Consider the following 13,824-nt stretch of genomic DNA (forward strand, 5'->3'; position numbering starts at 1 on the left):
CCCGCGCGGCCACCGCCCCCGGCGCCGGGCGGGTCATGGGCAAGGCCTGGCTCCGCTCTGCCCTTTGGTGAGGCGCCGTCGTGCGCGGGCGGGGAGCCCGCTGGACCGGCGCGGAGGCCCAGGTCCCCGTCCCGGTCCCGGTCCCGGTCCCCTGCGGGAACAGCACAGCACCACGTACTTCCGGCCAAATGAAAATCCACTGAAGTATGGTGACCTTTTAAACTTTTCTTAAAATTAGCGGTCCATGGATAGAGATTTTGGGGGCCAATACCGATAACCGATTTTTAAATTGGCATATTGGCCAATCCCAATTTGATACCCAATACAGTTGCCTCCAGGTGGTAAGTCAGGTGTGGTGGAAGGGGTGTGGGGGGCAGATCAGCGCCCCCTGCGGTGAGGGAGGGTGTGAGGCTGAGGCAGGCGCTGCCCAGCCAGGGCAGGGCCAAGCCATGGCTCATCCAGGGAGTGCAGAGCATGGCAGGGAGGATGGCTCCCACCACTGTGCATACCCCAGGAGGCATGGCGGCCAGCATGTGACCCAGATCTGTGCAGGGGCAGGGTGGGCAGCAGCCACGGGTTGAGTCTGGCAGCATTTGGGCTCTTCCTGATGTACGGGTGCCGTGCTTGGGGCTGTACTCCTGGCATGTGGGAGTTGCGCTGAGGCCGGGTGGTAGTGGCACTGGGAGGTGCGCTACGGGGGGGTATGGTGAAATTTGGGGTGGCTGCAGCCTCTCCCAGCACCACTGCTGCCCACACTGAGCACAGCCCCCATGTGCCAAGAGCCCAGCACTACCAGGCTTCATTCAGCCCACAGCTGCAGCCCACCCTGTCCCACCCCATGCCGATCTGGGGACATATGCCAGCCCCATGCCTTCTCAGAGTGCACACAGCAGCAGGAGCCACCTCCCCATTTATCGGCCAAATTATCGGCCATGTCAGGCTGATTTCTGATGCAGTCAGTTTTCCTTATATTGGTGCTGATCCGATATTGGACCGATATATTGTTGCACCTCTACTTAATATCAGATGGTATTGTATGGGCTATTGTATTATGTGGGCTATTGCTTTTACTTTAGGACACATGCCCAGCTTGTTACTGGGTGTTATTTAGTGGTTGTGATTAAGTTCAAGTAGTTCTTAAACCCACACAACACCCGTTTTGATTTGTATTCTGTATTTCTTTGCGTATCGACAGTTGGGGTGGTTGCTAGCTTTTGGGGCTAGAAGCATGTGCTTTGAATGTGCTTTCTTTTGCATAAGTTTGTATTCACAGCATCCTCAGCAATAGCTCCACATATGCTGAGATGGATTATGAATTAGATGGCACATGCATTACTGTCTGGGCCCACTGAGTCTTTCCTTTTTATGCTCTTAATCTACTCAATTCCTTTCAGATATGCACATGATGGTTGCCAAACCAGAGCAGTGGGTAAAACCAATGGCTGTGGCAGGTGCAAACCAGTACACCTTTCATCTAGAAGCTACAGACAATCCAGGGGCATTAATCAAAGACATTCGAGAAAATGGAATGAAGGTGAGGAATGTTTTTAAGCGAGTGCCTTTTTCATTAGCTTTGAAGCTAGGTTGTTGGAGTTTGTGTAGGTTATGGGTAAGACAAAGTAAAGATCAGTGAGGTCTCAGCCATAATATTCTTGTATGCATACGGACTACTAATAGGAACTGAATATAGGTTGTATTTGATTAAACCAGTTTTTGCCTTAATTGATCCCACAAAATGTTCTACCTTCTTTTAAAATGGCGGGTGCTCATATATTTTTATTAGGACTGTGGTAGCGAGCACAGCTGTGTATGCAGTTATTCTACAGAAGCGTTTCATCTGTCTTTCCTACCTTCCATAGGTTGGTTTAGCTATCAAACCAGGGACTACAGTTGAATATTTAGCACCGTGGGCCAACCAGATAGATATGGCATTGGTGATGACAGTGGAACCTGGATTTGGAGGGCAGAAGTTTATGGAAGATATGATGCCAAAGGTATGCTTGATTACTTCAAATTAAATAGAACTAAAGCTTTTGGACTCTGGGTGGTAATGGGGAAATGAGGTGAGATTTTTGTGACCACTAATTCTATAAATGGCTTTACATTCAGACGCTGCCTGGCAGTTTACCCAAGTGGTTAATTAATTTAAATATCCTGCTCATTAGGTTCAGTGGCTAAGAACACAGTTTCCTTCCTTGGACATTGAAGTGGATGGTGGAGTTGGACCTGACACCATCCATAAGTGTGCAGAGGTAAGTTAAAAAAAGAAATAGGGATTTTTTTTTTTTAGTTATTCCCAAATTCTTTGTTTCAAACAAAGAATGATGTCCCTTGAAAGAGCCTCTTTCTAGGAGTCTCTCATTGTGTCCATCTGTTGTCAGGTATAGCAGCCCTGTGGGTTTAATTTTCAGCCCTGTACTCCCCAGTGTAAATATAATCTGATTTTTTTTCCAGTAGTTTCTAGTACCAGACAAACTAGAGCAGTTTCTTTTTAGCCATGTGTTCAAAACAGATCCTGTGTTAAAACAGGAATGTTGTTAAACATGCAACTAGAGATCTGTTTGGAGAAAATCCTGTCTCCCTAGAGTGCTGTGCCTGCAATTCTCTACCTTTTCTAAATCAAAGCTGGATGAACTCAATTTCTTAAATTATAGTTCTCTAAATCATTGATACTGTTCTGTGGTATTCAGCTGGTTGTTTATCTTCTTTAAGGCAGGGGCAAATATGATTGTGTCTGGCAGTGCCATCATGAAGAGCACAGATCCTCGGTCTGTGATTAACCTGCTAAGGAATGTGTGTTCAGAAGCTGCTCAGAAGCGCAGCCTGGACCGATGAGATCAGCTCAAGCCATGTTTAAGTTTCCTTGCGTACAAGAGAACATCCACCTCTGTTATGCATGAGGGGCCAGAGACACTAAACTGGAAGCGTGGTGCTGCTGAACTGAGGAATCATTTCTTTACTGCAATGAAGCAAGCAGCAGAGTAAAATGTTACAACTGCTGTGCCAGGGCTGGAAATGCAGTGTATAAATATTATCACTTTAATTTCCTGGAGATTAATTTTATAGCACATGCTATAACTGATTGGACAAACAATTCAGTCAGTTTTTGCTTGAAAGAAATGCGAGGGATAATGTGTACAAGCTGTGGTGGAAGATTAAAGAAACTGCCTGGTGCTCCATGCGTTTCATCATATAATTTGTGCATTCCTATGAAACTTTTTTTCAGTGTTTGAAATAAACACACTTTTACTGGTGTGGTAAGTTCCATTATTTGTGCAGAGACTTAACTCTGTAATTTGAGGCATGCTAATAGTACACGTACTACAGGATAAAAGTGACAAAGCTGCAGCTTCCTTGGCATAAGCATGCTGTGGTTTAGGCACATCTGTTAATCCACTTGGTGAAGGAAGCAAAATCAAGCTTTGGTACCTTACTTCAATCTTAGATGCTACTGCCGTGACCCAAACAAGACACTTTTATAGTGGAAAACCACTTTAAAGTTTAGGCCCAACTCATGTGAGTGATAATGTCCAAGCAAAAATGGTCAGCAGCAATAATCGTAATACTCCTTAAGTTTTATATAGTAATAGAAACTAAAAGATAATAGGCTAGTGTTTCTGTGGCCTAAAGATGTTATTGTCTCAAACACCAATACTGTAGGCCTTGTAGGGCACCAATTCACATGCTATTGGAAGGAGGAGAGTCTCCACCCACGATTAAAGTGACCTTAGACCACAGGAGCTTAATTTTCCTTTTAAAGTTGCATAGACTTTAGGTCTGGGTCTCAACAACCAAAGGCCACTTGAATGAGCACTGCCACACAGGGGTTTGATGTGCTTGAGCTTTATTTATACATGTGTGAGCTATCTTTAACTTCCCTGTTTGTCCTTCAGCTCATCCTAAGTGCATTGCTGCTTAATAGCCTGCCTTTTAGTCTACAGTGACCAGCTGTAAAATTACTAATAGAAGCAGCCTCTTCCTCAGGGTGGATGTTTGCACATGATCCATCAAATATTTACTAGGAAGTATTCTGTCCCTCCCAAGTCCCTTGCAGTCCTCCTGTGGTCACAAGCAACCTGTTGCCAGGCTGGAATACCAGCAGCTATCTCAACTGCTGCACGTGAAAAGAAAGGGCTTTAAAAAGGAGTAGCTTTGGCTTAGACCTTTTAAAAAAACACCATAATGTGTATGTGATAGAGGCCCAGGGAAGGTGTACTACACTGTAGTAGACAGTTTATGAGCCAGTAACAATCAAGCCCCATACATACAGAGCTTGAAACACGTTGCCAGAACTTTCCTTCTCTTTCTCTACTTACACTGCCTCTGTGAACAAGTGCTAGATGTGAGAAAGCTAAAGTCATGTTTTTTACTATTACCGATACTTACAATATTTGAGATTAAGTGGTACACAAGCCCTCTAATGCTCCAGTTCAGGCACTGGGTAAAGAGAAGGGTCATTTAACCTTGCCAGAGGGGAGGAAAGCACACTTGAGAAAGGAAGGAGGTCAACTTATTAAGCCATAGTGACTCTAAGGTGTCTTTAGAACAGGTCCTCCACAAGCAAATTTGGGTGCTCTTGACTTGGTTACATTTCTGCTTCTCCAGGTGGGAATAAATTAGAGCCTCTGAAGCTTAAGAATTCAGACTAAGCTCCCACAAAGCCAAGTTTCAGGAAGTCAGAGATGCTTGTCAGTGCAGAAGTAATAGCTCAAACCTGACTGCACCCTTGCTTCCAGCATCTTCCCCCACCCATGGGTAGGGACACCCCCACACCATGCTAGCTTCTGGGGACTTTTAAAAGAAGTCCCTAAAGCATGTAAGAACCCACCCCCACCCCATTTCCCTTCTGTGCTTCAAAGCATATCCCCTTCTTCCCCTCCTGTTGCTTCTGCTTTCCTAGCTGTTCTGGAGGCAGGGAAGCTTTGAAGTGCCTTCTCCCCAAGCTGCATCAGGTGCTGGGGGTGGGCTGGGAACAGTGACCGTGGTAGCAGCAGAGATGGGCCAGGGGAGGGAGTGAGTTCCCCTACCCTGCCCCAACACCTGGGGAGCAGGCAGGGGGAATCCCCCCTTCCCACCACCTCTCCTGTCACTTCCCAGCTGAGTCCAGCCCAGCTGGAGTAGCTCTGAAGTCCCTACCCCCTCCACTCCAACTAAGGGGAAAGCAGCAGGGATAAGTGGGGAGGGGAACAAGGGGATTCTTATGTACTTTAGGGATTTTAAAAGTCCCCAGAGGCTCCTGGGCCACTGCACCCCCTTCAGGATCCACCCCTGTTATAACTCATTTGCACTACACTATCCTTTCTCAGTTAACTTCAGGTAGTCTGTCAGCATTTAACAATTCATGCTACCTTGCTTAAAGGCACTGCAAGTTAAGTCATGCTGAGCTTTACACCCCCAGCAGAAAAGCATGTAACAAACTGCTGAATTCTGTCTAGCCTTTATTCCTTTGTTAAGAGTCTGACAGCATAAACCCTTTGAAATCCAGTTTAGTAGCATTTTAGAGGGGAAAAATGAGCAAGAGAAATACTGTATTTGCTCTGTGCAGAGTGACCAACTGTTCCTGCATCAACATGCACTTCTCTGGTTGTGGTCTCTTTCCCCTTGAATTTTGAAAACTTGCTTTACATTTTTTTTATACCCAAGATTGAAGAAACTGTTAGTTGTCATGGAGATGGTCAATACTCCCACAAATGCTAACTGCATTCTTTCTTTTACTCCTTAAGAGTTACCCAATCTTCTCACTCTGCCTGTTCTTCTACACTGAAGTAAAGTGCACACACCAAAAATACCAGTTGCTGGACCTTCCTAAAAAGTAAAAATGTTTTTTGTTTTTTTTTAAAAGGAAACAGTTTCCCAAATATTTATGAAACAAGTCAACTCTTCAGTAGTACCTACCTGCATAATGTACTTTAGTGCCACAACAGGAGGGGTTTAGGGAAAAATTACTTTCTAATATTTGTATTTTTATGGCTTAAGAGCTAAGAGACAAAAAGCTGAGTTTGCAGAGCAGCTCTCAGCACTTTCCTACAGTGCGGTGCATTGCTTCCAGTGGTTCCAGGGCACTTGTGACACAACAACAGACTACGGAGAGGGGAAGGGAAATCTATGGAAGCCAATTCTTGAGAGAGAAAGATTGCAACTATTAAACTAGCTTGTTTTTATTAACAATTGTACATGGTGCTATACAAGCGCACAGCAATTTTTAAAGAAAATGACAAGGGGCAGATGGTCTTGTTGAGACACCAGACTGGGAAAGAGTTCAACTAAGCAAGTCCCTTATTTTTTCTGTCTCAGTCCCACACTGCATGGTAATAGGGGATCTCATCTTTGCCACAGCATTTTTATCAGGATCCAGCCTTTTCAAGCACGGATTTATGCACTTATGCAGATACAGCTAGCAAGACGACAAATGTTCTTATAGGACGAGGCTATTAATGCTGGTCAAATGAGTCAATCACTAAGAGCTATGCAAAAACAATGCACCTATTTCCCCATGCTACAGGTTGCCATTCACCATTATTGATATTATGGAGCAGTAATCTCAAAAGGATCTACTGAAAAGCAAGGCAGCCTGATATGTTCATTTAATGTCACCATGGGATCTGACTGCTGATCCTAAGACTCCTGCCTCTTGTCATGCTAACCCCAGAACCTCGTGGGAATCTGGAACTGGTTCCAGTTTGTTACTACCCTGTCACATGTTCAATTTAAGGCGCAAAGGAAACCACACACAAACATATTACACATCTCTTGCAGAATATTTTTGCAGGTGGTTTCCAGTTTTGTTCTGCCATGTAATTTATGGCATGATTAACAGGTTAATTGTATCTTAAGTGTAAAGTTTGCTAGGGCCTACCCTGCAATGCACTAAGTCAGCCAAGCATAGGTAACACTCCAATTCCCTCAAAAGTTTACTTCATTTGAAAGTATTCTTTTTACGTTTATAGGGACATCTACTTTTTCCCATCGAGATTCTGAATAGCTCAGAATTCATTTCTAAATCAGTAGTCCTCGGCCAACTCTACTTCAGGACATTACAAGCAGAGACCCTAAATGGTTTATCGGTTTGCTGTACCTGATACCTTAGGAGTGCTCCTCACTGTCCAAGCAATCAGAGCAGGAAACAGCAGTAGCAGTTAAACTACAAAGCTTGTCGTGTCTATCAGGAGATGAGTGAGCTACTTCTATCATCACCATGGAGGAGTGGCAAAATGGAGAAGTAAAGAACCTCCAGGGTCTTCATTATATCCTTCCAGGCACACCATCCCAGATGCAGCCAAGAGTGGAAGAATTAAAAAAATGGAAATATACCATCCCAGCCAGAAACTAGAAGGAAGGTATTTCTCAGAGCCAGTCTTAACCAATATATAATAATCATGTCCTGGTGCAGCACTAAGATATTCAACAGCAAGACTGTACTATTACTACTTTGTAGTCCTATAAAGCCATTCAGAAACAAACTGAATCCTCACCCCTTGAATGTGGCACGATGCTACTTTTCTGCTTTACCTCTTTATAAAGAGAATCTGAATGTTTCCATCAAATTGAGTCTATATACACATACTCTATAGAAATAACTTTTAATTAAAAATACCTTGCATTAAGATTATCTTATCAGACACTGAGGCAAGATTCAAGTTTAATGCTCTGGACAAACCAGTGTTAAAAGAAATGTATATATATATATGTGTGTGTTTTAAATCAGAATGTGCAATAAACTACATCTACCATAAGTTGTAGTGCTTAAATTTTCTGACTCTTTTCTTCCTAATATCCAGTGTATATTTCCTGTTATTTTGACCAACAGGTTGACACTAAAACTGGGTCATCTGTCCAGTACCAATTTAGTTCTGGATATGACAAACTAAGGACAATTTGCACAAGAACAGAGACACCTAGATAATTGCCTTCAACTGTTCTACACAGAAAAACTTCTTATTGACAGCGTTTATGTTCTGCTGGTATCAATTTATTGTTCCGCTACAAAAATACCACTGTGTAATCAATTCTTCTGTGGTTCATCTTGTGTTAGCATCAATTGACAGTGGAGAGAGTTTAAACACTGTAATCTAGAATATCTGTTAAAACAGCTTGCTTTTGTTTTATAAGTAAATTGACCAGGAATTTAAAAACCAATATATATCACCATGAAAAGCTGGAAGGAGGGAGTGGAAGGGTGTTATCGTTTTCCTGATTATTAATAAAGTTAACTATCATTTCTTTTCTGATTAGTAAACCTGCTTTTGCACGCATGCCAGACCCTTGTAAGACACTGCATGGAAACTGGAACAAGTGTATTTCTCTTTAATACAGTTCTATAGAATACACTGGCAGCTGTAGGAGTTAGGTCTCCAAACACCTGGTGATCCAGAATAACATTTAAAAGATGCACCAGTGATATTTCACCTAGTAGGTTCCTCCAAGGGACTGAAATGAAAGCTGCCTACATTTTGAAATATAAATGAAGTACTGAAATATTCTCATGTATTTTTGTATTAGTGTTTGAGAATTTCTGCATGAAACTTGCCACAACTCTGACAGGAACTGCGAAAGTAATACATTTAAAGTTAAATATAAGGGTTTAGGTTCTCAAATATCCAAGTATTACAGGTGACCCTTTCAAATAGGGCAGGTATTTCCCACAGCTGAAAAAATATTTAAGTTCCCCTTCCGCCTTGCTGTCTTTTCAAGTAGTTTTTCTGTGTTCAGTTGAAATTGTTGCCTTAATCCTTCAAGACCAAAGAAAATTTGGAAAAAAAGTGGATGGATATTAAAGAATGTGGTACTATAACAAAAGAAAGCAGTGAATGGTGTCAGCAATTTAGATGTACCCAGTCCCGACACTGGGAATATTAGACTTCCAAGTTGAAATAATTAGTTTCTCTTGTGGTTCAGGAAGAAGAAAGTGTTGCCTTTGGGATTATTCCTGCCTGTTACAAAGCAAGAAAGAAAATATATTATATGCTTCTGACATACAGGATTTGAATTGTGCTGTTATTTGTGGTGTGAACAAGAAAGTTTACCTTACACTTTTCTCCACCTTAACTGGCTTTCTTAGTGAACCACATTACTCCCTGTCACCTGTGTTTTCTCATACTGTTGATTCCCAGGGAAACATTAGCACAGTCTTCCAGCTCTTCTGAAGATTGTTTTTGCAGTGGATGGCCATTGTTTGACAAACCGAAGGGAGTACATGAAGTACAGAAAGAATTGTTGTGGAAAGCTGCACTTGAACTTTCGGTCTGATTTGTTATTTGATCTTGGCATAGTAAGGTTTCTACTTCTTCATCCTTTAATGGAAAAACCCGAAGTTGCCACAGCTCAGACTGAAAGGAATCAAAGAATGGAAAAAAAGAAAAAGAAAAAAAGAGATGAGTTTCAGTGGAGTCCTAGCTGATTAACTATGTGCAGAATGATTCTGTTATCAAGTAACAAATGAGTGACATTCTTTACCCTGCTTGCAGGGTTCACCAGATATGGGGAAGAATACCACTGTGCTGGGTACCAGCTTTCAAATGTAGCCTGGCTTAATACAAAATGATGTTGTATTGTACAGAATCGTTTAACAAGTTTTATCCCAAAATGTTTCCCAGAGTTAATCAACACCAAGTAGAGGGTGAGGAATGTAGAGAGGAATTCTGTTTTCCATAATGCTAAACAATTAAGAACACGTGTTGTCATGACAGTCAGTATTATCAGGAAACCTTGTTGGCATTCCCTGAGAAAAAGCTGCACAAAGGGAGCCTGCTAGTGTGTCACATCTAGAGCCATATTGGCCCATTAGTCTGTTCCTGTTCTGTGGACTTCATTTGCAAACAGTAACTGCCTGGTACATTGAAGAAATACTAACTAAATGCAGGCTACAAAAGAGATACAGGCCAATACAATTTAAGTTTAGGCACAATCCAAGTTATTGGAAATTTGGGGGCAATGGATCAAACAGTTGTTAAAAACCACCCTACCTTTGCTTCTTGGTTTTCCGTTGAAGTTTGTGGGAGCGCTAAGCACATAGAACTGCGAGTTTCTGATATAAGCTCAGGGGTAGCTTCAGCAAAATAGTGTAAAGAAGCACAAGAGTTGCCATGGTTTTCTTTCTGTACTGGATCTTGTCCATGTCGTCCATCAGCATTTTTGCTATAAGATCTAGTAGAAAGCAAAATGAGAAAATAAGAGTGCTATGACCTAGTGCTCTTTCAAACGACAGGAAATAATTCACATTTTTTTGGTGGGGAATCTTTTAACAGATTTTTAAGTGCTTTAAAGTAAAGAGAGCCTGAAAACACACGGAGCCCACCTGCTAAACTGCACAAAGTCAAAGCAAATAGCTTTATCTACGAGAGTTAAATGCTTGGAAGGTGATGGGCCCTCATGCTCATGATGCAGGTCATCCAAGCAACAGTTATTAGAGGCTGTGGCTTATAAAACATGCTGTTCACTCAGTATACATGTAATCTTGGATTGTAACAGAAGGTAATGCACTCCCAATTCAAGTTTTTCAACATGAACCACTGCATATTGCCATCTGTGAACCACGGAGTCGAAACTGAGCTGACAGCACATCCCAAGAATGGAAAAGAGCAGAAGGCATTCAAAGGAAGAATGGAAGTTACTAATTTGTAACTAGGATCCTTTGAGATAATTTCCATAACCCCTCTCTGCATGTACCAACAGTGGGGTTTGGATTCCTGATAGTTTGCAGTGCAGATACCTTGATCCTACGTGTGGGACTATGCAGTGTGCGAATAAAAACATTTAAACAGAAACTTTAACCTCTAAAGCAAACTTGAACTTGGTGTAAAATCTTTTAGTACATGCTATATGTTGGGAAGAAATCCAGACCCTACATGGTAAATCAATCATACAAATTTTATACAACAAAAACCTTGTGTATTTATTCAATACTGTGAGACAGTTTTTTTCTGATCATTAAATAATACTGCCTACAAATGTACAGTAATAGCATTCCCTTTACATTTATAGAGTGCTTTACATTGTGAAAGATTCCAAAGGGACTAATTAGGAATAACTGAATGCAAAGCTGAAATAAAACTACAGCTGCATGTTTGTATTTACACAGGTTTTTTCCTAAGAGAATATATTTTGTTTTTGTAAGATTGTTCAATTATTATAGGCTTTTGCACTAGACAGAGTATTAAACTTCCTTCACACACATGACTGTTGAAAATTCAGAGTGCTCAAACCACTTAGCAGAATTTGGTATTTGAAGCATGCCTCTAATGCCATGAATGTGATACTCCTTTCCATTATTACACTTGACTTTTTCAGCTAAGTCAGCTTATTAAATGTGAGGTCATGTCTCACTCTCTACATCCATGATTACTGAGAGTGGCAGGGAATAGTGGCACAGGATAAATTCAATAAACCAGTATTTTATTCACTGTATGCCCAAATGATCCAGTTCTTTAAGTTGCAGAACTCCAGAAGTTTTCATTTCTATATATTAAATATGCATAGTGCTGTCTGTAACAAATCACTTGATGGGTGGATGCCCTCATTTTCAAAGTTGCATCATGTTGATGGCATTTCTGAAACTCGCACTAACAACAAAACTGTAGTGATTCTCTAAGAATACTCCATTTAAGTGGATACACCTGCCTGCTATTTCTTCTAGGCCAGCGGCTCTGCTCCCACAATGACCATCTTGTTTTCTCTCTCTCTTCATATTGTATGTGACGTGAAGTAAAAGCTTCATCTGAGAGGTCTTCCATCTGCAATTATAAGTACAGAATGGCTGCTATCATGATTATGAACTAATCATCACTGAAACTGAATACAATGGTTTTTATACAGTTCTGTGAAAATCTGTTTCAAAATCACAAGAAAGAAGTACTGAACATATGCTGAGGTATACAAAGTAAAACTTACACATTCGGGTTAAAATACAATAAGAAGAACTAGTATGATGCTTCCACTTTTAAAATCACTATTTTGTACACTTTTGTGAGGATCTCAGTTGTATAAGAGGACTACTCTAAGTTTAAAAATAAGAGGTTACTAGTTTGAATATCAAGTGAACAGTAGTACTGTGTCTACAGGTGCATATTAAAGGCTCTTTCAGAATTTGATACTGAAGGAACAAGCTGCACTTTACCAAAACATTTTTGTTGAGTAATGAAAACTGACAGTTCGAGCCAAAACAAAAGAGTATTTGAAAGAGTGATGAATGTGAATCCATAGAATGGTACCATGGAAAAGAAAAGGAAGAAGATTACCCAGTTGCAGTCGCTACAGATCCACATTGCAGATGTGTTCTGTATTAATGGAGGTATTTTATAAAGTTGACAGTTGAACATTACGCAAGGCACCTAAGAGCTTCAAGCCAAGTCACAAATGCCTGTGCCCCTAGCTTCTCTCTCTTCACTGAAATAAAATCCAAAACTCAGGGCAGGGTGTGTAGATCAGCAGGGACAACGTCAAGAGAGAACTCTAGTTACTAAGAAGAACTTTCATTTGTCAAAGAAATGCCTCTACAGAGCCACATTCCACAGAACAGCAAGCAATGTCCAAATGGAAAGGCAGGGAAATGTTTACCCGGAGAGAGAATGAAAGACTGTTTTCATTTGCTATCCTTACAAATCTCAGTTATAGAAACATGGCAGAAACAATCAGAACAGCTGGCAGCACATCAAAAAGCCCTGAATTCTTTGGGCGCTGGCATATGGACTCGCATGGATACCTATGACAGTTTTGCAAGAAACACTGTCTGCTGTTTGGATGTCTCATCCAACACAGTAAGTAGCTATAAGACTGGAACCAGAGTAAGCTCAACTGCCATGCCGGCCTAGATTTCACTCAGGCCTGTGGCTACTGTAGTTTCTACTAGGAAAGTAAATGGCCGAACAGACAACTAGAATTGCATCAGGAAGGATATATGATACGATAGCTTTGCAAGTATAAGATTCAAAATTCATGAACTAAGGTTGGTATGAATGAATACAATGAACTCTAGGTTAATGTTCCACAGAAGGGTGCATGAAAGAGATAAGTCCTTTCCGCAGGAGAGCAGGAAGCAGCAGTACTTGCTGGGTACATTTTAAACACATGATAATATAAGCATGACAATGAAAGGAGAACAAAAACATCTCAAATAAAATGGACTGGGCAAACTTGAGGCACCACATTCCTTCTACAAAACCAGGCAGAAAATAGTTTCCGCTTCACAGTATACAATTTCTTAGTAAGCCGTATGCAGGACTCACTCAGGATCTAATCTGAGGAAGGTAATAATTGCTCAAATGAGAACAAGATCTAATCTGCTGGTGAAGCCTCTGAATCCAAACACCAAATCTGCCCTGCACGGAGAACATGCGACTTTCTCTTCTTCTTTTGCAGAGCGTAGCAAAGTATGTTTGCCGCTTTGGCACAGCTGCCAACGGGAGCGTGCACACAAAGGAGTTATTCGTTGTCTTCCCCCAAACCCTAGGACCTATTTCTTTATTGGTTCACTCTGTCATAGTTTAGGACAGTAGTGCTCCAATCTACTGTGCCTGCAGATGGCTCAAAAGTTTGTTCCAGCAGCTAGAGATCACTAAAAGAACGCTAAAGCCACATCTGTGCATGCCAGCCATTCCCACTTCAAAGGGAAAGGAGACTAGAAGAAGGGCTATTAAGAAGGAATTCCCACCTAGCTGGTTATATTAATTTTAAGGCTGCAGTGCCAAAGGAACTCTAATAGGAGAGAGGTTCAACTCCATAAATGTCAAGGAGCTGTAAAAGAATGTAATTTATTAACTGAATGTAATATCCAAACTGAATGTATACAAACTCATCGGGGAGGTCAGCAGGGAATAGGGAACACTCTGT

At 41.5% G+C, this 13,824-nt stretch overlaps 2 protein-coding genes across 5 annotated transcripts in view; one reads left to right on the forward strand and one right to left on the reverse strand.

Moving 5' to 3' along the window:
- KANSL1L (KAT8 regulatory NSL complex subunit 1 like) overlaps positions 1 to 13,824 on the reverse strand; it is a 98,642-nt gene that overhangs the window by 5,686 nt on the left and 79,132 nt on the right. For 2 of the 4 annotated variants that reach the window (XM_019553646.1, XM_019553644.1), the window contains 3 exons: positions 11,617 to 11,729; positions 9,963 to 10,143; positions 7,564 to 9,326 (listed from right to left, as the gene is read on the reverse strand). In XM_019553646.1, coding sequence (XP_019409191.1) covers positions 9,078 to 9,326; positions 9,963 to 10,143; positions 11,617 to 11,729 — 543 coding nt within the window. In that variant the 3' untranslated portion in view covers positions 7,564 to 9,077. Of the gene's footprint in view, positions 1 to 7,563; positions 9,327 to 9,962; positions 10,144 to 11,616; positions 11,730 to 13,824 lie in introns of those variants that run through there. The other 2 variants (XR_002104433.1, XM_019553647.1) reach the window with 2 other exon arrangements.
- On the forward strand, positions 939 to 3,267 carry RPE (ribulose-5-phosphate-3-epimerase). Its single transcript, XM_019553648.1, has 4 exons — positions 939 to 1,534; positions 1,860 to 1,994; positions 2,166 to 2,252; positions 2,713 to 3,267. Exons 1-4 carry the CDS (start codon positions 1,397 to 1,399, stop codon positions 2,833 to 2,835), a joined length of 483 nt encoding a protein of 160 aa, XP_019409193.1. The 5' UTR covers positions 939 to 1,396; the 3' UTR covers positions 2,836 to 3,267.

The sequence above is a fragment of the Crocodylus porosus genome, unplaced genomic scaffold (genome assembly GCF_001723895.1).
Source record: "Crocodylus porosus isolate Cpor-Errol unplaced genomic scaffold, CroPor_comp1, whole genome shotgun sequence".
Lineage (NCBI taxonomy): Eukaryota > Metazoa > Chordata > Crocodylia > Crocodylidae > Crocodylus > Crocodylus porosus.

Excerpts from the sequence above, each read along its gene's own strand:
- RPE (XM_019553648.1), top strand. The coding sequence starts at position 1,397 with ATGCACATGATGGTTGCCAAACCAGAGCAGTGGGTAAAACCAATGGCT. Across the intron at positions 1,535-1,859 it reads TTCGAGAAAATGGAATGAAG|GTTGGTTTAGCTATCAAACC; the intron begins GTGAGGAATGTT and ends TACCTTCCATAG. Across the intron at positions 2,253-2,712 it reads CCATCCATAAGTGTGCAGAG|GCAGGGGCAAATATGATTGT; the intron begins GTAAGTTAAAAA and ends ATCTTCTTTAAG.